Source organism: Netta rufina (genome assembly GCF_964035555.1).
Source record: "Netta rufina genome assembly, chromosome: 2".
In the NCBI taxonomy this organism is placed as follows: domain Eukaryota; kingdom Metazoa; phylum Chordata; class Aves; order Anseriformes; family Anatidae; genus Netta; species Netta rufina.
The window spans coordinates 45,807,840-45,831,233 of NC_140124.1; the positions used below are offsets into that span (position 1 = coordinate 45,807,840).

General features: G+C 39.9%; 1 protein-coding gene across 1 annotated transcript; it reads right to left on the reverse strand.

The window, feature by feature from the left end:
* Positions 1-201: 201 nt before the first annotated feature.
* Positions 202-21,670, reverse strand: TOPBP1 (DNA topoisomerase II binding protein 1). Its single transcript, XM_084283216.1, has 28 exons — positions 21,657-21,670; positions 21,453-21,540; positions 21,016-21,150; positions 20,306-20,449; positions 19,364-19,545; positions 19,036-19,229; positions 18,131-18,310; positions 17,291-17,460; positions 16,590-16,753; positions 15,822-16,069; positions 15,246-15,565; positions 14,250-14,422; positions 13,196-13,407; positions 12,759-13,057; positions 11,386-11,559; positions 10,570-10,679; positions 9,350-9,473; positions 8,874-9,023; positions 8,261-8,369; positions 7,490-7,682; positions 6,434-6,660; positions 5,772-5,935; positions 4,768-4,882; positions 4,093-4,256; positions 3,054-3,194; positions 1,255-1,344; positions 804-965; positions 202-427 (listed from the first exon to the last, which is right to left on the reverse strand). The coding sequence occupies exons 2-28, from the start codon at positions 21,531-21,533 to the stop codon at positions 284-286; spliced, it is 4,569 nt and encodes a 1,522-aa protein (XP_084139342.1). The 5' UTR covers positions 21,534-21,540; positions 21,657-21,670; the 3' UTR covers positions 202-283.
* Positions 21,671-23,394: the final 1,724 nt, after the last annotated feature.

Below are 23,394 nucleotides of genomic sequence, written 5' to 3' on the forward strand. Positions count from 1 at the left end.
AAGCCCCTCACAACGTATTTCTTAACTACTATTACACAGTGGTGTCTCTAAACCAAATCTGTAATAGTTACTGTAACATTATGGAGACAAAATATTTTTTGAATAAGCTCTTGCAACAGTTTTGGCTGGTACCAGTAACCAAAGCAATCTTTCCTATGAGTATTCCTGTAAGCTTATTTTAATCTCAGGACAAATTAGAAGTGGTACTCAAAGCTTTTAATTTTCATGGTAAGAATGAAAAAATATAAATACAAAATGTACAAGTTAAAAACACCGAATTTTCTCAGTGTATCCTGGATCTCTTGACTCTGCTCATTTCCCCCGCTGCTTTTCTTTTCTGGGATAATCCAGTCCCAAGTTCTTTGTTGTTCTGAAAATAAAGTTCAGCTTCTGGCAGGCAGTAAGACTCCATCGGGGGAGGTGGCTCCTTCAATAAAGGAAGGGAGAAAAAGAAGTGGCTTAGCTCAAGAAGCTTCTGAGAAGGAAGAAACAGCTCATTTGTTTTCTAAATTTTAAAGTAATAAAATGAACATTGCGCACCTACATTTTGAATATTTTGCAAGCTCCCTGCCCTGCAACAGATCCGACTGCCAGCACTGGAACAAGTCATGTTACAGCACGACTTGTTAAAATTTGCAGCCACCGATCGAAATAACTCAGCGCAGGCATTTGTGGCCAAAATTGCTGGCAAAGAGGCTCGTTGCCAACACAGCAGCAGCCACTTTGGAGGCTCCCAGTGACCTGGCTTGCTAGAGGTGAGGGGCCTGACCCGTCCCTCCTGAGAGCGCCCCGGGCACACGCACCTGGATGAGGTAGTCGGCGATGTACTCGGGCTTCAAGCAGTTCACTCCCTGGGCTGCTGCCTCGGCTACGTTCACCCGGGAGTCGTCTGGCTTCAGCTTACTGAAGTCAGCGAAGAGATGAGTCGCTTCTTTGAAGAAAGATGCGGAATGACCAGAAAACACCTGCCAATTAAAACACGAAAGACAAGAACTAGCTTATTTTTGTGTTTCCTCCCCAAGGGAGACAAATGCAGTTCATGACCTATAAATTCACATTCATCAAGTTAAGCAGCAAATCAATACAAAACTAAATACCATTTACAGTGCTTCCTGTACCATCGTGTACCTTTCAAGAAGGCTGATCCTCCTATGAGAGCTGGGGCCAGAAATTGTTACTAATATCTTAAATACAAAAGAGATAAAAACGTCCTTATTTTTTCCAAGAACGAAACTAAAACAAAAACATACATACTTTTGCTCCTCCTGACTGAAGAAGGCGTCGGAACCCTGCTTCCTTGGTCTGATCAACATTCAGGATCACTTTCCAGCCACTGAAGGCTCCCTAGAGAAGAAACTCAATTTACTACAAAAGTACACACTTAAGGGATCCATCATTTATCTCTTCCAGGAATATCCATCAGATGAAGATTTGCTATCACCTGGTGTCCTGGTTTCAGTTAGCACAGAATTAATTTTCTTCCTAGTAGCTGGTGGAATGCTGTGTTTTGGCTTAGAATGAGAAGAGTGCTGATAACACCCCGATGCTTTAATTGTTGCAGAGCAGTGCTTATACTAAGCCAAGGACATCTCAGCCTTTGCTCTGTCCTGCCAACGGGCAGGCTGGGGGGTGCAGTAAGAGCTGGGAGGGGACAGACCCAGGACAGGTGACCCAAACTAGCCAAAGGGGTATTCCATACCATCTGACGTCATGCTAAACAATATATAGGGGTGGCTAGCTGGGGGGAGGGGGCCGGACTGCTCGGGGTTAGGCTGGGCATCGGTCAGCGGGTGGTGAGCAATTGCATTGTGCATCACTTGTTTGTACATACTATTATTACTTTCGTATTATCCCCATTGTATCATCATTATTATTATTGTTATTATTATTTTTGTTATTTTTTTTTTCCTGTCTTATTAAACTGTCTTTATCTCAACTCACGGGCTTCACTTTCCATTTCTCTCCCCCGTCCCAGAGAGGGAGGGGGGAGGGTGAGCGAACGGCTGCGTGGTGTTTAGCTGCCGGTCGGGTTAAACCACGACACCTGGTTTCGTCTTTCTTAAATATAAAAAAAAACAACAAAACGATTCCTAATAGCTGTTGAGCCAACCCCACACACTCCAGCAGCTTGCCACCAAGCCCTTTCACCCACATAGCGAGAGGGGCATTAAAAAACACTTGGCAACGAGTATTTTTTTTTTCCAGAACAGACACTGATGTACAAAACCACATTTTTAAGAAAAACAGCTACTGAAAACATTTTTAACCTCTGCTCTGTGCACTGTATTACATACTCAGTTATAGTAAAAGCACCTCTGGCCATTGGGTCTCCAAATAGGCAAGTGGCACAGAAGGTTTGTTACAAGCATTCATTTTAAAAAGGTTACTATAAATATCTTCAAGTCAAGCGTTACACTGATGCAACTGACACAGGGGCAGCATTTTCTACCTTTCATTGAACTCTTTAATTCCTGGTTTGAGAGAGGAGTTTAAAAGGTTTGTGGAGCTCAAGTCCCACTTTCAAAAATCTCACTGAAACACTGTGGAACTTGCACGGTAAAAATCACAGCAGGTGCTTTTGGAAAAGTGAAAACATGTGCCTTGTTTGCAGTGCATAGAACACTCATTGCTAGAGCTATGGAAATGCTGTCCAGGGAGCTGTGTTCACCTATATGGCACAGCACAGCACTTCTATCACTGCCAGCACCAGCTGAGATTTCCTATTAAGAAAAAGTTGGGTACCCAGTCAGAGCTCCAAAGCAGAAACAATGGCACCTTGACGGCTGATGGACATTTACACCCGTTGGTATGTATGTGTCTAGCTTTGGAAAAGAATGAACAACAGCTCAGGAACAGATAAGGACCTAATTTTAATATATTAGCACAAAAAACTTCTTAAAAACCAAAATTACTTAACTAGGAAAATACCCAGCTAAGCCATTTTGTTCCTGTTAAGATGACAGATGAACTTGCTCTGCCAGTGAAGTTCTGGTGACAACCGCTGGCCTGGCCACCCACACCGTACAGCTTACATTCAACAAGTCTCTAAATACCTCAGCGATACCAGTTTCTTGCCTTCCTTTATGAATTTTTTTCCTCCATCTCATGGCCGCGAGCGCTAGTTTCTTCTGGTTTACATTGATTCCAGACAAAACATTAAGTATGGAATTATTTCCCCACTCATAATCTTCTTCCTAGAACAATCATAAGCTTGAATTACAAAGAAGTCCTCCCAACTTTTGTACTGTTTTTCCCCGATGATAAAGAAAAACAAATAAAAAACAATAATGTCCAAAAAAAAAATCCCAACCCATTGTAGCTTTGTAGATCAATTTTATCTGGGAAAGCAGCATTAGTTAAAATTTGATATGGCTCTTAATTGCACAGAAGTGTCTTTCCCATGCATAAAAACTGCCCCCCTGTTTTAAATCAACTCATGTTTTCTGTGACATCAATTCACATCATACACAACCAGATTCTTCCTGTGGATATCAACAGGGGAATCCAATACAACTCACTATTCTGGACTCTTACAGTATATTCCAAAACAATTCAAGTTGGTTTTGATATGTAAAGATATGATCCAGTTTAAGTTAGCCTGGTCAATGTGAAAAGACTGCCAGACAGAAGAACTGAATTGTTAGGGAGGTGTGGAGTTGGCAGAGAGTGTCCAACGGGTTTACATACACGGTTATAGAGTTGGAATCTTCAAAACTTAACATTCATTTACTGAAATAAATCAAGATTTAATTCCTGGTACAATTAGTTTCACAGCTGGTACCAGTGGAAGTTTACCAAAAAGTACTCAAGCTTCAATTTTCAGAATTAATTATAAAGTATAGATCTTTAATTTGTCCTAGATCAGGACAAGTTTTTGTCTGCGACTAGTTTTCAGAGAAAAGCTTGCCAAACATTTCTAAGGTTTTGGATCCTCTAAAAATTCCAAGGCTTGGGCACCCCAAATTGCTATTTGCCTTTCAGAGGTTAGGTCCTTTCCCAGTAAGGTAAAAAAAAACAAAACAAAACAAAACAAAACAAAACACACACATGAAAAGAAGTGCAACATCCTAATTTCTCAATAAGGTTACATGCCTGAACAAAGCAGCCAGCTGCTCGACATGCCTCCAGGTAGGAACGATGAAGCACCCACTTCCCAGCTGCCATCGAGGCCAGGAATTTTTCATTTCGAAGAGGATGGCCCACGATGATGTGTGTGCAACTTGGATCAAAGCACTGCTTCTCAAGTACTATTCCACCTTGGAATTGAGGAATGAATTTGAAAGTTATTTAAGGGTCAGGCTGTACCACAAAGGATCACTCAAAGCACGAATTGAATGAATTCAAATAAAAATACACTTAACTCAAATTTACATGGATAACCCCAATCTAAGTGACATGGGCAGAAGCTGCCAAGGAAGGAGGAGCAGGCAGAAAGAGTGGCTCTGATAAAAAGAAAGTGCCAATGTAACACAGACAGAAACAGACACCAGAGGAGGGCAGATCCTAAACACCCCCAACAGTGAAGAATGAGGCTGTTGTGGAGACAGCTAAAAGGAACAGCAATGGTTTTGTCTCCTGCAGTTTTATGGCAAAGCTCATCACTCACATAATAACAATATATTCAAGGAATTGCTCACAAGCACAGAAAACCATAAATTTGAGGCCTCCAATCTGGTGAGTCATCAACAGAAGCCCTTTCTTTTCCCAGAGCCACAGCTGACCAGCTTACAGACACACTATTCTGTGCATTTCACAAGGATCTGGTACCTAATTCCTCAATCAGATGGCAGTAATCAAATCTTTCTTGAGGATTAAGAGAAGACAGCTGAAATTTACGGTGTTTTTCTGGCTCTTCATCAGCCTTCTCATCTTCTGCGACGGCCTGAAAATACAGTAAGACATTTTGAAAATATGACAAAGACTACGCTGACAGCTGACTGTATCTCTGCCAACCATTCTGGGTTATTTTTGTATTTCCTTTTAGCCAGGAAAAGAAGAACCAAACCCGTCAATCACTTGACAGAAGCTGGATCTCATCAAATCGACATTAGGCTCCTGCTTAACGTCCTCTTGGCTCCCCCTTTCTTCAGGGCACAACTGAACAGATCTGTCATAAAAACTAATCCTTCATTCAGGGTCACTGGATGCCAAATTGAATGCAGCCATCATCCACCTATCGCGCTGCTTCCTCCATTCAGGCTTTATGTAACTTCAAGGGCTTTCATGCGTTTCCACCTCAGCTCATTTAACAGGGCACTTCATGCCTCTAAAGTCTGGCTGTTGTGATGCATGGCAAGCAAGGGACTCAACTCATTTTCCTAGCGCCTTCCAAGTTCACTATAACACACGGAATTTTTAAACCAGGTCTTTGGCAGGGGAGGCGGATGGACACAAGCCACATACTCGTTTTGTACTTCAGCATGAATTCCAGATACTACCAAGGAAACAAAGGCCTAACCTTTTTTTCCATCATCCTAACATGGCTGGAGGAGTTCTGGGTAACACCCACAGCCCACCTCAGCGTTCCACCAGGAGCTATTTTGCTAACACGGCAAAAAGTTTAATTTATCTGGACAAGCGAGCTTTATTTATTCACGCAGCCATTATTTGTTCAAAATCTTGGAGAACAGGGGACATAAACTGAGCTGCAAAGAAGTAATCCACTTCAAGATTTTAAATTCAGATATTCACAGTCAAATTCAAAATTTCTTAAAGTATGGTTATATCTCTTAAAGCACCTGTCCTTATAAGCATTTCTTCATAAGACAAACCTTTTCTTTGGGCTGTGGTGCCACGGCAGGGTTAGCCAGGGGGAAGGCAATGCTGGGAGCCTGTGGAGTGGGGATCAGGTTATCCTTAATGGGTGTTTCAGGATCTCTGTGTACAGGATTCTTTACGCCTTCCATCAAATCTCCATCCTCAGCCTCAGGAACAGCTGTGAAAGTAAAATATTGTTACATGACTTGTCTTTGGCTGAATATAATTATGGACAAAGTTAAAAAAAAAAAAAAAAAAAAAGTTATTCTGAATGTCCAAAAACCACTCGCTGGTTTTACGGTTAAAAAGACTCTGCTACTGGCATTTCCGTTTGCATTCCACTCTATCTACCTGACTTGTTACCTGGAAACCAGATGGGGTTACAAATAAAAATGCAAGAGAGATTTCCTAAAGTTGATCCAAGCTATTTTTTCGTACAAGTGCTGCCTTGGTGTTTGACCACAAATGGCAAATGGATAGGAAAGCTCTTCTTTAAGAAACAGCAACACGTAACAGAGCTCAAAGATGTAAAATCGTATCTTCATCCAAGAAATACCAACAATGTTCACTTTCTACTGTTTTTAAAGTAGGATCCAAACACTGACATATTTTAAAAGCCCCAGAGATCCACCTGATGCTGTTACAAAGAAAAAGAACATTTTATTTGTGATCTTACCTATACCAGCAATCTCTGAATCACCTATGGATTCTCTGAAGACAGACTCATCCATGTTCTTATTGACGTTACTCTGAACTTGCTCTGGGTACTGGGAAGGACTGTTGGGCCACTGAAAGTTGCTGACAAGTCTTGCTCTCTCCTCCCTTGCAGTAGGGTCATCCCAGATGATCTGCTCACTCTGGGAAGGCTCGGTGTTTATATCCGTAAGTGCTTGACGGGACTGCCTGAGGCAAAAAGCATAGATACTTCAAATATTTGTTTGTTCTGCAGAACACTACCATCCTAGAAGGTAATGTGTTAGGATCACATCAACTGTAGCATCCAAGTGGCTTTATTAGAAAGCATGGACAGAAAATGAGAAAGCTTCAACATAAAAACAACCCTGGCAGCCTGGCTTTGTGTGTCTGAGCGTCAGCGTGGCTGAAAAAAGTCAGCCAAAACATAAGTAGGCAATTCTTTTTTATTACATGTCATGCTGATAAATTATTCCATAATCAGTGTACTTTGCTCTTTACTGAACCTATTAATTTGCAAATAAATACCAAGCTAAACGGAATAATTTTGCAAGGTTTCAATTAATCTCTTACTGTAGCTCAGCTCTGTCAGAGCTCAAATTCTTTTCACTGTGATTTAGAGAGAAAAGAAAAAGAGGAGCAATATTCCTGCAAAGCGCTTCTGTAAGGAACTATTTGTATATGAGCTATGTACTGAAGTACTGCAACACTGTTTTCTTAAAAAAAACATCTCTAAGAACATTAACTAATCTGAAGAAAAAGAAATCAGCATAATTCAATTCAAAACTAAAAAGCAATCATTCTACCATTGCTTGAAAAGTGAGACAGACCCACTCACGGGTAATCTTAGGATTAATAGAATATTCTGAGTCTGTCTAGCAGGTCTTGTTAAAGACTGAATTACAAAAGAATCAACTGAAGTACATCAGTAGAGAAAGACAATACATCTGAAAACCCTGCAGACCTGTTCATGTTTCAGTGACTGTCTGAGAATGACTACAGAGGACAAAATAAGGTGCTTCAAAATGCAAATCAATACCTTAGAGCTTCCAAAACCCTACTGCGGCCATTTCGCATGGGCCGTGTGCTATCGGGAGTAGTTGGAGAACCGTCAAAACTGCTCCTCGAAAGGGATCCTCTTTGTCCTTGTGGTCTCACTATTGATGTGGCAGACATGATCTCCTGCAGCTGCCTCTGGAAGTTCTCCCTCATTTCTAGTGCTTGGGTCAAAACTTCAAGAGAATAGACAAAGCCCGCAGGATCAGGAGTGTTACATTGCAACAGGTGAGAAGTGCAGAAATTCAAGTAAATTTCCCTCCCCCACATCAAGACACGGACAATATATTAAGGAGGGGAAAAAGTATCTAGGAAAATTATGCACACCCCAAATCACCTATTTCTAGGCACAAGTAGGAATTCCCATTTGGATCCCTTCTGAAATTGCCCACGTGACCGAGCTTGTATCAACAATTCTCCTGTAACACATTTCTGTATATTACATGGAAATGTATAGTCTAAAATATTGATTTGTCACGTTAAAATCAAACTTCATTTTTTTTTAAAAACAAAGAAACAGAAGGCAAGTAATTTGTTATGGATGATCACAATTTTCTTGTGGGCCAATAAAAATCTTTAAACTAGAGAGCAAAACATTTCTCTCAAATGCAGCAACAATGAGGGCTGGCTGTATTTGACTGGTATATAAATATGGTACCTAAAACTTCCAGATCTGAACATTCAGCACTGTAAAAAGCTTATATAGGCAGTTTGACATTCTGCAACTATTTTGAAAGCAAGGATTTTTATTTACCTCCTTTGGATTCACTTGTTACGGCTTGTTCTTCTCCTGTATGGACTGTTTCCTTTAGTTGGTCGGTAGTGACATCATCCTCAGCATCATCTTCATCCACTGGAATAATCTAAAACCAATGAAGACAAGTAGAATTCTCAAACTCCCAAATTTTTGCTTTTTATCCTTGTTCAACACTTGCACAAATTCTGAAGATTAACAGTCTTGCTTTAGAATACGCTAACCTTTCTGCCACCACAATGACAGCACGACAGTGAACAACAGCATCAATAGCAACACCTGCTCTGCAGTCTAAACGTCTGCTAGGTTGAGTTTATGCCTTGGATCTCTTACTCATTTACAAGAGAAAGCAAAGCATAGACTACATTATTTCAAATTTGGAAAGCACACTGAATCCTGAAGTGTCTGGGTTTCCCTCCACCGCCTCAGAAGAGGGTTACAAATGCAGGAAAAACCTGAAAGATCCTCCTGCAGTAGCTGCTATTAATTACTAGCTAAACCTGATCCAGAGCATCACTAAGCATCAAATTTATTTATTTCATTAAACATAACGATTAAGTGAACTGAATCCCCATGGTGTCATAGAACATGGAATTTATATCACACACTATACCTCATTTTCTTCTGCTGGTTTTCCAGTTGATGGAAGCTTACCCGAGGAGGAAAGCCTGACATCCTGCACTGCACTGATGTCCAGACTCATTTTGGGATTGTAGGTGTGAGGAAAGAGAGATTCAGGAAGCCGTTTATATTCTTGGGCACTCTGTAACAACATCAGTTAACATATGAAAGATGAGAAACTGGTTGAAAAATAAGAGAAGTTCCACATCTAAGCATGGGAAAAGCATAATAAAAGCATCACTGAAAAGGTAGTTTTCACAAGAGAAAAATGTAGCTCTCATTCTGAAGAACGTAGCAGAATTGTCAAATGGAAGAGAATTCCTTTTCTCCTCATGGAGAACAAGGTAAAAGTACACTAGTGAAAACTGTTTAATTTATAAATTCAAAGTGGAACATAAAGCATCAGTTCCTAGTTTTAAGCCTCTGTTTCCCTTTACTTTTAGTAAGGGAACAAAGCAATTTCCATACCTCTAAAAGCCAGTGTTCCGAAACAATATGTATCCCCCGTTCTTTAACGGATCTATACTCCTTGTTGTTGTCATTTTGCCCTCCCTTGTAGATGAAGTGTGTTACTGATTCATCAAAAGACCATCTAGAAAGGAAAATGAAATGCAACTTTAGGATATAATTTGCTACCAGAAAGGATCAGAAGCCAATCCCAGAAATTTTCGTGTCCTTCGCTCATGATAAAATACTGTTTTGCTTATTTTTTTATGCCTAAATAAATAATGAGCCTGCTTCTTCACCAAAAAAAAAAGGCAGCAATGAGTTTCAAGATAGAACACCTTTAGTTTCTTCTGAAAATATTCCTGAAGTAAACAAAAGTCAGCCCGAGAAAGGTATGAAAGAGGGTTTGTTTGTTTTTCTTTTTATTTAAGTAAATGAACTTCCAAATCAGTTTCTAAAAGAACGTATGACATAGTATTAGAGCTTTGCTTTTCATTGATGCACTGAGCTGCAACTGAAATGCTAATTCTTGAAGCTCAAAATAAATGATTTTATACTGATAAAAAAATCCAATGCTATTTCAATTAGAATATAAAATATATGAATATTAATATATCTATAATACATGTTATAATTATATATTATATTAATGTATTATAACATAAAATAATAATATGTATATTTTATATCAATTTTAATCTCCATTTTCATCATCCACGTTACGAATGAAAACTTTTAGAGGAGTCAGTAATAAAATACATAAACAGGGGTTAGCAAGACCAGAATTGTCTTAAATCACAGCAGTTATTTTGTAGTTCGTCCTAGTGACAACCTATTTTAGTAAAGCATGGCAAACTTTCTGTTCTTAGAAAAGCTTACGATCTGTAAAATAATAAGTTTTGAACCAAAGATCAGATTCAAAATCCAAAATATATATTTTAAACTACTCAAAAGCTGAAACACCTTCAGAGTCTTCTGCAAAAAAGAGAAAGAAAGAATATTTTCCTGTGCTTCTAGAAGATTTCAGGACAAACAGTCTTTCCAAGACAGACTTATCAGGAACACAGAGACAGCAGAAAAAGATAGGCATATTTTGCAACAGAAATCATTTAAGATAGTGAAATCTAAAGTTCAGCTATAGCAAAAGGTCATGTAGATAAGAATATTATAATGCCAAGACTCATGTTTGTTAGAATTCCTAACAGTGCAGAAGCTTAGAAGCTGTTTAGATCAGCTGATACCTGTACTCTGCGCCAAGAGAAGCTGCTACCGCATTCAGTTCACTTTGCCTCTTACTAAGCTTTTTACTAACACAGATAACAACATCAGCTAGAGGCTTGGGCTCTTCTTCCTGGTCAAGGAGGAAAAAAAAAAAAAAAGTCATGTTTAGAAGGTTTCAGTATCAATAACAACAATATTTAAATATTTAGTGTAATATGTGGTAACATATACACTAACAAGAAAGATAAACACGTTTTTTCTGTACTTGCTACTCCCAGTCCCCATGGTCAAGAGAGCACTATTATCATTCCAAACACGAGGAAACCAAAGACAAAAGATTTACTCTCAGCCAGCCTCCCCAAACTATATTGTTCTCCTCTCATCACAGACTGAGCACTTCCTGTACACTGAAATTAGGCAATTATCAAACCCGATGCCACAACGTATTTCACTGTATTGGAACGAAAAAGAGCAATATAAAGAACTACAAAATAACAAGTGATAGCCTTCCTTTACCGAACACCATTAGCTTTCTTGCCCCTCTTTTACAATATACTGTGGACTACCACGGCAAGTAGTACACATCCTTTTCTCCTGCTTCTTTTTCTGTTTTCTTTCATTAGGGTAGATTAGAATACAACCCTGAACTTTAGCCCAAAGCAGACTATTTGATCCTACTCATCTGAAGCCTAGGAATTTAAGTGGGATAAAATCCTCCTATCCTAATATTACGAAAATGAGATTGCTACAGATTTATATAGCATGCTGCTTAGCAACTACTTAGTATTTGGGTAGTTGTACAGATTTGAAATTCTTTGCTTTCCAGCATTTCCTACCGCTTCTGGCTGTGCAGCCTTCAACTGAGGGCTGGCAGTAAAAGCTTCTGCATTCCGTGTGCTGTTTGCCAGTGCCAATTTCAAGTTCCTGCCAATGACTTCAGAGAGAGGTGTGCTCAGCTTCCTGCTTTTTTGACCAAGGCCTCCTGGAGTTTCCAAAGCCGCCAGAGCATCCTACCAAAAAAAGAAGTAACTGACTGACTTTCATGAACACATTGCAACCCATATTTTCACTCGAGTGCAAATTTCATAAATCTAGTAGTAAGATCTCATACTCATAAACCAGGACCACATACTACAGTAGTGGTAAGCAAGTGCAAACACAGTACCATTGCACAAAAACAGTACAAGATATGCAGACCCTAAGAATAGGATTAAGTAAAACAGAAACAAGATTAATGATCTTTTTCATTGCTATCAATGAAAATTGCTTTAATGGAAAAACCAGCAGCCAAACCCAGGTATTCTTAATTCCAAACCAGTGCTTTAATTTACTAACATTCATACGCAACTTCTTGGGTAAGGAAGATATGTGATTCCCTCCAAACTATTAAAACACCAAGCTCTTTTTTTTTTTTTTTTTTTTATGAAGAATTTTAACCTAAAGTATCTTGCTTTTGAAAGTTATCAAGGTAGCAAACTATTAGATTTCAAAAAGCAGAGAACTAGTTTCATGAAACAGGATTAACTCAAAAGAACATTTGATAATTCCAGTTCTGTAATGTTTTGTTCTGCTGGGGAAGGGGTGCATGCACGCATAGAACCCCAATAATTTCGCAGGAATTCAGTGAATTCACTTTTTACTGAAGGCTTTGAAGACAAAAACAAACCTGAAGGACTTCCCAAGAGCACTCAGGTCACTCAAGAGTTATTCCAGCATAGATACTCCCAAGTGTCAGAGGCTTCTTTGTTTTGTTTTAAGGCTAGTAGTTTTTCACGGTTTTCAGAATGAGACAAGGAGCCCAAAGCCCCAGTCCATTTTTCAACTTGCAGTAACAGCTTTATAGCAGTTATAATGATACTTTTTAACATAACAATTTTAAAATAGCATTTCATCACAGAACAAGTAACTATTTTTCAGTATCTGTAGGAATACATGCTGTGAGGTGTAGAACCTCTAAGATGCAATAGACACAAAGGAGCTTTCTTAAGAACATTACAATATCTACTACACAACAGATTTCATCCACAGGTCATTAACTAGAAACGCATGTAAATAAATAAAGCCATTTTTCCTGCTTTATTCAAAATGGGAAGGCTGCATGTGAACAGCTTAAAGAGATCTAAGATCAAGTTTCTGTTTTCTTTTCAAGTTTATGCATATTTTTTACCCTGCTGGCTCTACTGACTTAAAAACTTGCAAAGAACATTACCTTTACATCAAAGGAAGGCTTGAATAACTTGTCTTTGGAAAGAAACTTTGATGGTGTGTCAAGGTGCAAAGACGGTTCTTTTTGTGGCAGTGCCCCTTGTGCATGAGGACTTGTGGTCTTCCCAATGTGATGAGAGATCACAGCTTGGAAAGCTTTACTCTGGAATCTGTTGATATCAAGAGGGGTCACGGGTGCTTTTTTACCAGCTTCAAGCAGATAAGTAGGTCGTTCTGGAGAATCGGGAGATTTAACAGTTGCTGGTGTCTTGTCATTAAGTTGAGTAACGGAACTCTCCTTATCTTTAAAAGAAATAAAGCAAACATAAACATGCAATCTGATTTTTCTTTTAAACACAGATCTCATATACATTTATTTAAATAGCAACTTCATTCCCCTAACCTTTCTTCCCATACTCCCTTAGTTTGCTAATAACCAACCTTCAGCCTCTGCATTTTCAACCAAGAACTTGCTCTCATCTGCTCTCTTTCCTGTCCTTGCAGACTGCAAAAGCCAAGCTACAGTGACCGCAGGCAAATTCCATTTCTTTGCAGCCTCGTACTTGGAACCACTCGGCTCTTTCACCACGAGATGCGTGCTGGCAAACATCCCCTTTTTTGCATTGGCTTTTCGCACAAAGAATTCCTGGACTCTAAAATTAGATTAATAAAACATTTCTTTAGTCATGACAAGGTTAACTTAGGGAAAGTTTACAGTACTATAAAACACATTCAAGCAAGTGAAGGAGAACCAGCAGAATTACCTAGGGCCATCCACTTAGTATGTACACTCCATGTACTGGGCCTAAGATTTTTCTGCAAGATTAACAGGACAGGCTGGATTCCCTTCTGGAGCTGACAAACATTGTTTCCAAACAAACAACAGTTTTCATGTTACAATTTTTCCCCTATCATGAAGGACCCAGGTTTACAATACAGAAGGACCGAGAGCTCACCAGCAAACACTTCAGTTCAAACAGACTGCGAATCAGATCAAACGATACTCTGTTATGGGAATATACATTTTTGCCACTCCCAGACTGAACATGGCTTTGTTAATGCTTCTCAAAGCTCCTGATGGACTGTAAGCAAGTAATTCACCATTCTAGGAAATGGTGCACTGGCACTGGTTATGAGGCTGGACCAGATATTACTGAAGAGGAACAACAGTCTGCTCCTGGACTCTGAAGAGCAATTCAGAAGGCCCAGTATCTGAATAACTGTCCTTTTTGTCAGCAAATATGAGAAATACAAGACTCAGGGGATTCTGACAGAAATTAGTCTCTGTGAAAATAGACTAAACTTCTCTAAAGGAGAGGGAAATAAAGAACTGCATATTAATGCCTCATAGCTTCAGCAACATAAATTAACAGAGTCCAAAAGAGCTTTACACCAAGATTTTTTTTAAGTCCTGTAAAAGAATAAATGAAATGCATGAAGGATTTCATCACATTGGCTGCCTAACAACAAGAAGGAACAGTAACAGGAGACATACCTTGCTCCTAGCAGTCCTGCCAGATAAGCTAGGGAATCTCTCTCTGCACCGGTGAACTGGCTAAAAGAAAGAACACAGTCCACCAAGGGAGTAAATCCTTCCATTACTGGGACTGGTGTGAAAAGTGGATTGGACTGGGGATCTAAAAGGACCTGCTCTTCCACACATGTTACCTTAGGGAGGAAAAAAAAAAAAAAATAGATGATAGAGATGAAAATGCAATCAAGCCAAATAGATAGCAAACAGCAATATTGCAGGAACTGTACAACAGCATTTATGGACTCAGTAACAAGCAACCTGCTTCCATTCTTATGCTTGAGACAAATTATTTCACAAGCTATCATTCTCTTCTAGATAATTTTATTTTTGCCAGATTTGACTGACTTAGACATTTTGAGAACTTCTCAGTTACTATTCCAACTCTGGAGACTCCCCTGAAGTAATTCAACATATGACCTGAGGCTCTGCATAGATTCACTTCAGTTATCTAGTACTAAAACCTACTATCAGCAGCTAGTCTAGATCATGTGCCCCCTCTTGATAAGTGTAATTAATGTTTTCTTGACCTTGAGTTATAAAGATGACTTGCTTTCCACAGCTTTCTGATGTGGCAGAGAGCATGTAGCAAGAAACAGTAAGCACAAAGATATCAAATGAAATCATTTGATATTGAATTCTTTGTGCGAAAATCAGTCAACTGCTTTGCCTACAAATTCATTATTTAGAGAAAATACTGGTAGAATCTCATATGAAAAGCCTTTGAGTTGTGACAACAAACTCTTATAAATAAACTGTAGAAAAAAAAAATCAAACAAGTGAAAGATACCTTAAATACGTAAAGGCTTTAAAGCCTTTTATTTAGCACATTTCCAATAAAATAAGGCCAATTTCTCAGTACCTTATTTGCATACAAGCCACCAATAACTCTGTTTTCTGACAAGACTTATATCTAATACATTCTGCTTTATTACTGAACCGAAAAGTTAACTTCCTTACCAGCCACGTATTGGTGACAACATCTCCAACAGTTGACTTCACAGAACATCCCAGTAAAGGCACCACAGCATAGTCCGCAATGGTTCTGCTTTGCGGCAGCACAATTTTCCCAGCGTTCTCCTTTATAACATCTGCAATGCAGGACTCATCTTCTTCACCAAAACCCAGAAGAAGAAATCTCTTTCTGGCAAATAAGCCTCCTTCAACCAGTGCAGAAGACTCTCCCAAAGAACCATTACAGACAGAAGAATTATTCTCTTCTTGAACAGTCACACGAGTAACGTCATTAAAGCCACGAGATGGTAGTTTCTCAGCTTCAACTGGAAGAGAAAAAAGAAAAAGTTGTTTGACAGGAACCTAAAGGTGACCCAATGGCTTCACGGAGAAGTAGTAGCATTTTGCTGTCTTCCATCAGCTTTAGGTTATAAAATGCTCTATATGGTCCTGTTTAAATTTAAATTTTAAAATACAATACAGAAGTTAACACACTAGACGCAATTCGATTTTTAAGAAGTAAATGCTGCAAAACTCAAATTCAATTCACAAGCTCTCTGGCGTGCTGGGCCTAGAACCTACCTAACGTAGAATCATTATTTAGATATTGAGACAAGAAGTCGTCTTCTGCAGCTTGCTGGCGCTTTGTAACATTCACTGTTTCCTTCTTCAAAAGACTGTTGGTTTTGGGAAAAATTGACTTCACGCCAGGTTGCTCCAAAATCGGATTCTCTAATGGCTGGTAGTTGGGAGGGATATATTGCTCCACTGCACATAGATAACCTTTAGTAAATGACTCCAGCAACCATTTTGCTGTCACTACATGAGGCCTATAAAATAAAGCGTTATACAAATAAGTTACAGCAGGTTTCAAAACCGTGATTCTTCCTTCCCACTCTGCAAACTACTGGTGTGTATACACAGGCATACATATATGCACCTAAAGTCTGCAACTCCAACACTAAGCAAGTATTGTGCACTTTACAGGCCCTAAGGCTTCTTAATTCTTTCAGTCTGAGCACAGAGAGCTTCATACTTACTCTCCTACAGTGTAAATTTTATCTGCACGCTGCTGGGTTGCCAAATCCTTCTTCCTCCATATATAATACATCAAAACTTCTTTTTCACCAATAAGAATGCTTGCTTTCTATTTATTGATGACCCATGGCTACCCAAAACTCAGCATATTCAAAAGCACATGAGAATGTAGTTGTGAATACCAGTTGTGATTCTTCCTAAACAGTTGTCTTAAACAAGATTTTCAAAGCGATGTGTATTTTCTTGTTTACAAGGCGGTAGAATAAAGAAAACACAGAAGAAATAGACTATAGGCAATGTAATTATCAGAACCTGTGAAGCGTCTTGTCCAAGAAGAGTTTCAGTTCATTACTGTTTTCCCCCAGAATGACATGGGTAACATCTTCATTAAGCTGATCAAATCGAACACCACCACCGCAGTTAATGAGCCTTCTCATCTTGTCCAGCTTCCTGCCACTGAAGCCACATAGATAGATCTGTGACAAGAACACAGAAACAAAAAAGGCTTTTGACAAAGACAAAAAAAGGGAAAAAAAATGTGGTAGGATTTTTTTGGTATAATTTGTTACAACTGCTGTAGAACACAAGTGGTGCAGTTTCTGAGAAGCAGCAAAAAAGAAGTTAAGCAGTAACTGGAGCAGTAATCTTTGTATGCTATTTTAGCAAAATTTGGATATTTACTAATGGAATGAACCACCAGCCAAAAGTTAAATAGGGAAGTTGTATAACAGAATAAAATTTAAATCAAGAAACACTGTACACCAGTTCTAGAACCCACTCACTACAGTATTTAAATACATCTCTCTCTCTCTATATATATATATATATGTATATATTTAATATAATTAATTTCATATACATGTGACATGCAAGCTACAGTATATGGCCACAACATAAACATGGCATTTGTGGCTGATAAAACATCTACTCTAGCAGAACCGTCAGCTCCTCAGTGTAGTTTGCTTCCACAGAGTAAGACCGAACATTTCAAAACACAAGATTGTTAAACATACTCGACAGCCATCTAATAAATCTTCAGGGGCTTGAAAAGAACTTATGTCCAAGTTTTCCAGCTCATCAGGAGGAGGATCCAGCCTGCTGCTCATAGCAGAACTACAAGCAGTTTCACTGACACCACTCAAATTGATATTGGAGATGTGGCTGACGTCCGAAAAGTTATGAGCTTTAGTAGAAACAAAAGAAGACGCATTAGTTTTCTCTCCTCTCTTTCCACAATTTAACTGAACAAAATATGAAACTGACACATATGATTTTGTTGTGCTAAAAGGAAATGTGAAGTCTAAAAAAGGAAATATGAAGCCTAAAAAAAAGAAAAAAGGAAAAATAAAGGAAATGTAAAATAAAATATATATATAAAAATAAAGGAAAAATAAAGGAAAAAATGAAATATAAAGTAAAAAAGTAACAGGCTAAGTAAAATACAAACAAACAAAAAAACTTGAAAATCAGCATTTGTTTTCCCTCTAAGGCTGTTCTAAGGTTTAATTCATAACTGACACCTGATTTAAATTACAAGTGTTGGAACAGCCCTGTTGATTTTTTTATTTTTTTCTCTTTTAGGACAGAGTTACACACTGTTGATTCTTAAGTGGACAGGTATACCTAATTCAAACTGACTTTAAACAATTATTTACATGTTTAAGTCTACAGATGTTGGAATATACAATGTACATAAAAGTAATCTGTTGCATTTTAAGCATAAACAAAGCAGAAAAACTTTCCAAACATTATCATTGCAAAAGCAGGCAGCATCCTACTAATTCAAAACCGTTCTTCTTTCTTAGTACTATAAATGTTTCCTACTTTAATGCATCTTAAAAAGTCTTACTTACTATCAGGTTTGCTGGCGTGACTCGTAGGCGTTGAGGTACTGGGTGTGTTACTTGATTTTGATCTGCCCTCTATTTTATACATTGTCTCATCCTGACAGAAGCCTTTCTCAATACTGTCAGAAAACCACTGCACGGACACACAATGCACATTCCATTTTCTGGCACATTCATACTTCTGACCTTTCAAATTTAAATAAAAGAAAAAGACACGACTTATTAACAAACTAATGTTTCAAAGAGTGATGGCTGAAAGATGAATTGACATTAAAATTTTAAAACTCAAATAAGTGATTTCAAGGTGACAAAACCCACCTACAAGTTGTTTTCAGTAACATCGCTATATCAACTGGGGAAAAAAAGGAGCTGTAAAGTGCAGACAGCACCTGCACATTTAAATATGAAGAAATCAAACGTAACTGTCTTGTCTCCAAATTCTCATTCTACTGGGCTATGAAATAAGCTTCTCATTCTTCCCACAACAAACCGACAAACAAGAGGGAAGGAAGGATCTTCACATAGCATCCAGAAGGTACAAAGAATAGCTAAAAATAATGAATCCACTAATTTCAACTAATCCAACTAATTTTGATCAGTGTATAAATTAAGTCCCATCCTACTCTCCCAGAAAACTTAGTTTTCTTTTTTATTCCCTTCCCTCTAGGATTATTCTTTATTCTTCCCTTCCATTCAGTTCTATCAGGATCTCTGTTTTCTTCTTTTGTTCGCCTTTTGTATGCCTTTAGAGCAAAGCCAGTGCATCCTGTGTTACTTTTCTCATCAACACTATTTCCCTGCATAGAAGCAGTAAGACTACAACTGAAGCAGACGCAGACTGTTTAAACTCTTATGCATATTTACACTACTTCAATTCAAAAAGGGAAAATAATATTTTCTCTGAGTTCTACCTTTTGGCTCTTGAACTATGAGGTGAGTACATTCATTCATCTTGAGCTGTCCTGTGTATTGTCCACCATGTTCAGCCGTGAGGCGCTGGACTTCCTTCCGGTCCAAGCTACTTAAGCCGGTTACACAAATTGTACAGCCAAGAAATATAGGACAAGCGTAGTCTTCCATGTTAACATCAGTATATCTCATCATGCTAAAGGAGTGAAAAGGAGAAGAAAAAAAAACAAAAAAAAACAAGCAAGTAAAATTAACTGGTAGAAGAAAGAAGTGTGTGTCACCTTAAGAATTACCAGTCCTCATCACAAAGTAAGTTTTTGTTTGTTTTACCTTTGCTGAGATTTATCCCACAGTGCCTTAACCCAAGAGGGAAGCAGAATAGGTTTTTTCAGAGAAGCAGCTACTAAGTATTTCTTGCTGCCAACTTCTCCAGCTATAAGATGAGTTACTGACATGTTGAGGTCTCTGTACACACGTCCACCCATCATCTGCACATATTTATGAACTTCTTCCTGAGTGTGGAAAAACAGAAATAAAGAAAAAAAAAATCAGTTCTATGTGGTTTCTCCTAACAAAAACCCCCACCTGTTCATAAATCGAAAGTGTATACGCATATGGAAGTGATCAAAAATATCAAATATAAATCCAATTTTACTTACATTTACGGTAAGCTGAATATAATACATATCCTTAATAAAGATGTTACAATCATACTGTATCAGGAAAAAAAATGTACTGATGGTTGTTTTTTTAGGTAGTATAAATTAGAAAGAGATGTTGGAATAATTAAAAGAAAGCATTTAAGAAAAACTATGGACACCACAGTTGGCTGGGTGTTTAATATTTACCACATAATTTGAGAAACCAAAAATATGGTATGTTGTCCGTAGCATGCTAACTGGAGACAAACTAGCAAGCTAAATGATCTACCTCTTCAGCTAATAAAAATCCCCAAACATACGTTTACTCCCATGTTAATGATGTCTTACACTTTTATATACATTTATACTATGCATGTACATGCATAGATACACCACTACATACATATTTGTAAGCTACATACTTACCGGAAGACATCCTCTTTCTCCATACAATTATACAATTCTTTACATAAACTATACATAGTCTACAAACTATAGAAAGACGAGACACGTATACACACAGGCACAGTTACACTTAGTATATATACTGTGATTGATGCCTTAGCAATAAGCCACCTGAAGCAAACGTCACAGAAGTCAGCTAAATGATCCATCATGTACAACGCATTACCCTAACATCTTTTTCAAGGCTGGTACAGGATATTGTTACATCGGCCATCGTCATGTTGTACACAGGATACTCTGCTCTTGGGACACATCGCTGGGACTGCATACAGTACAGGACCACCTGTGGCCCAACAATTCTACAGCCAAGCTGCAATGAAATAACAAGAACAGAAAACAAGGAAAATGAGCAGAAGGTACACTGGTGCAGGGAAAGTTTTCTTTTTTGCTGAATCCTGAGTGACAAAGCAAGGCCTGTCCTCCTCTAGCATCACCAGGTAGGTAACAGTTCTACTTTTACTTTCTGCTGGGTATTTTCAGTACAACCCTCTTAGGTTTTCTGGTCTTAATAAAAGCAACAGATGCTATACCTAGCATGTCACAGAATTCCAGATAGTCTGTCTTTGTCTGCTGGACAATTCCTTGGAGGTCAAATGAACTCATGTTACTCAGGAATAAAGAAAGTGAGAGCCAGCTCATTGACTCCAGCAGAACCAGAACCAATCCTACTGTTTATTTTTCCACTTGCTTCAAGACAATCCTTATTTGCTCATCTTCTTCATCCCTAAATACAGCATGCAGTGAAGTTTTAAAGTTGTTATTGGGTATACTGAATATTACTATATTTAGTGTGAGAACAGCAAGAAGTGTATAAGCACGGCCATGAGTGCTCCTAGAAAAGAAAGAATAACGTAAGCAAACTGATGGGTCGCATACCTTTTTGAGATGATTGAAAACATCGCCTCTAAAAGGATCACAAATATAAAGGGATTTATCATTTTCTTTTATATTGAGTGCTGTTTCTTCTTCAATGATCTGGAGATGTTCTTCCGACTGAAATTCTTTTATGGACTGCAGGAAAACAGCTCATGTAACTACATGCATTTAATCGACAAACCAGAGTTAGTCAATCCTGAGGAAGCTATAAAAGCACATCCCCCTGACACAGCCCACAAAAAAAGCTTCCCTAGCAAGAGCATACTGGCAGAACAGAGAGCTAAAACACCAAACAGCTCCTCAACACCCCCCCCAGCTTTCCACAACCGTCAGATTTAAAACATTTAGCGTACAAATCGTCACCTCCAGACCCACCCCGGAGCCACCTCACCGGCCCCGAGGGGGAACTGGGGGAGGGGGGGGGGCTGCCCACTTACCTCAAGAGCTTGCCAAAAGCACCCCGAGCTGCCGGCAGACCTGACGAACCTGACGCAAAACGGCTCCTGGCCTCCTGTCATCCTCCACCTGAGCACCGAGACCCGGTGAGACCCCCGGCTGTCCCCTCACCGCCACCCCAACCTCCCCCGGCACCCCCGCGACCCTTCCCCTCCCCTCCCGCCTCACCCCGGCCCCTCACGCACCCGCCGCAGGCGGGAAAGCGGCGGCCTCGCACTGCGCAGGCGCGGGGGGAGGAGGTGGGAGGGAAGGGGCAGGGATCGCCCCGCTGCCGTCATGGCGGGGCGGGGCCGTGTGTGGGGAGTAACGGCCGCGATAACACCGCCCTGGGGCGGGGTGTCCCTCCCCTCCCCTCCGTTTTGGGCATCTCCAGAGGAGACGCCACAGCCCCTCTGGGCAGCCCATGTCAGTGCTCTCACAGTACAGAAGTGTCCCCCTCATACCCAGTCAGAACCTCCCTGTTTCTCAGTTTGTGCCCATCGCCTCTCACAGAATCACAGAATCACAGAATTTCTAGGTTGGAAGAGACCTCAAGATCATCGAGTCCAACCTCTGACCTAACGCTAGCAGTCCCCACTAAACCATATCCCTAAGCTCTACATCTAAACGTCTTTTCAAGACCTCCAGGGATGGTGACTCCACCATTTCCCTGGGCAGCCCGTTCCAATGCCTAACAACCCTTTCGGTAAAGAAGTTCTTCCTAAGATCCAACCTAAAACTCCCCTGGCTCAACTTAAGCCCATTCCCCCTCGTCCTGTCACCAGGCACGTGGGAGAACATACCAACCCCCACCTCACTACAGCCTCCCTTGAGGTACCTATAGAGAGCGATAAGGTCGCCCCTGAGCCTCCTTTTCTCCAGGCTGAACAAGCCCAGCTCCCTCAGCCGCTCCTCGTAGGACTTGTTCTCCAGGCCCCTCACCAGCTTCGTCGCCCTTCTCTGCACCCGCTCAAGCACCTCGATGTCCTTCTTGTAGCGAGGGGACCAAAACTGAACACAGTACCAAGTACAGGGGGACTTGTCCTGTCGCTGGGCACAACAGAATAGAGATGGGCTCCATCCTCTTGTTATATATGGAGTGGTAATTCGTGTTGAGAAAATGGTTGATACTAATAAAGAAGGGGGAGATTTGGGAGTGTGGCCATGGGGGTTGGAAAGCCCTGTGGTTGAGATAACATTAGACTCTTAATGATGAGGCCATCAGGAATATAAAAGAGTTTAGAGGGAACAAAGAAGGGTGATTCAGGAGACTCCATGCAGTCTCCAGTTTCTTGTTCTCCAGCCGTTAAGGCATGGAAGTTTCTGGGCGTTTGCTGTTGTTGTTACATTCAAAGTTGTTTGACCAATGAAAAGTTGTTTTTGAAAAGAACTGCTGTGGGGAGAAGAGAATAAGAGGGGAGCCTGCCCTCAAGATAAAAAAAAGAAAGCAACACGATGGGATGAAGTTATGTCATCGATAAAGAAGCAGAAAAAAAGGAGTGAAAAGGAACAGGCTAGCAGAACAGAGACCAGGACGGGAACAGGCACACTGATCGCCTCGTGAAGATAGGTTCGGCCAAACTCAGCAAACTGCTCAGAGAAGCTCGTACAGAAAGTCGCTGGAAACAGGCGCACCGGAGCTGGGAAACTCAAGCTGAGAGAAGCGGACCCGGCACACAGCTGCCCCTCGCTGTTAAGCAGTTGTGCGTTATGGGGAATCGTACGTCCTTAGGAACAAAGACTGTCCTGGTAACCTTACAGCTTATTCTCCTTATTAACAATCGGACAGTTTATGATCCTGAAATATGGGACCAAACTGAGGTCAAGGTGTGGGACTCTGCAACTAAACACAAGGTTGCAGTGGGATTGCTCGGCACCTGGCGAGCAATCTCTGAGGCCTCAAGGAACCATGTGGAGCCACAGTCAGAAACGTGTGGTTTGCCA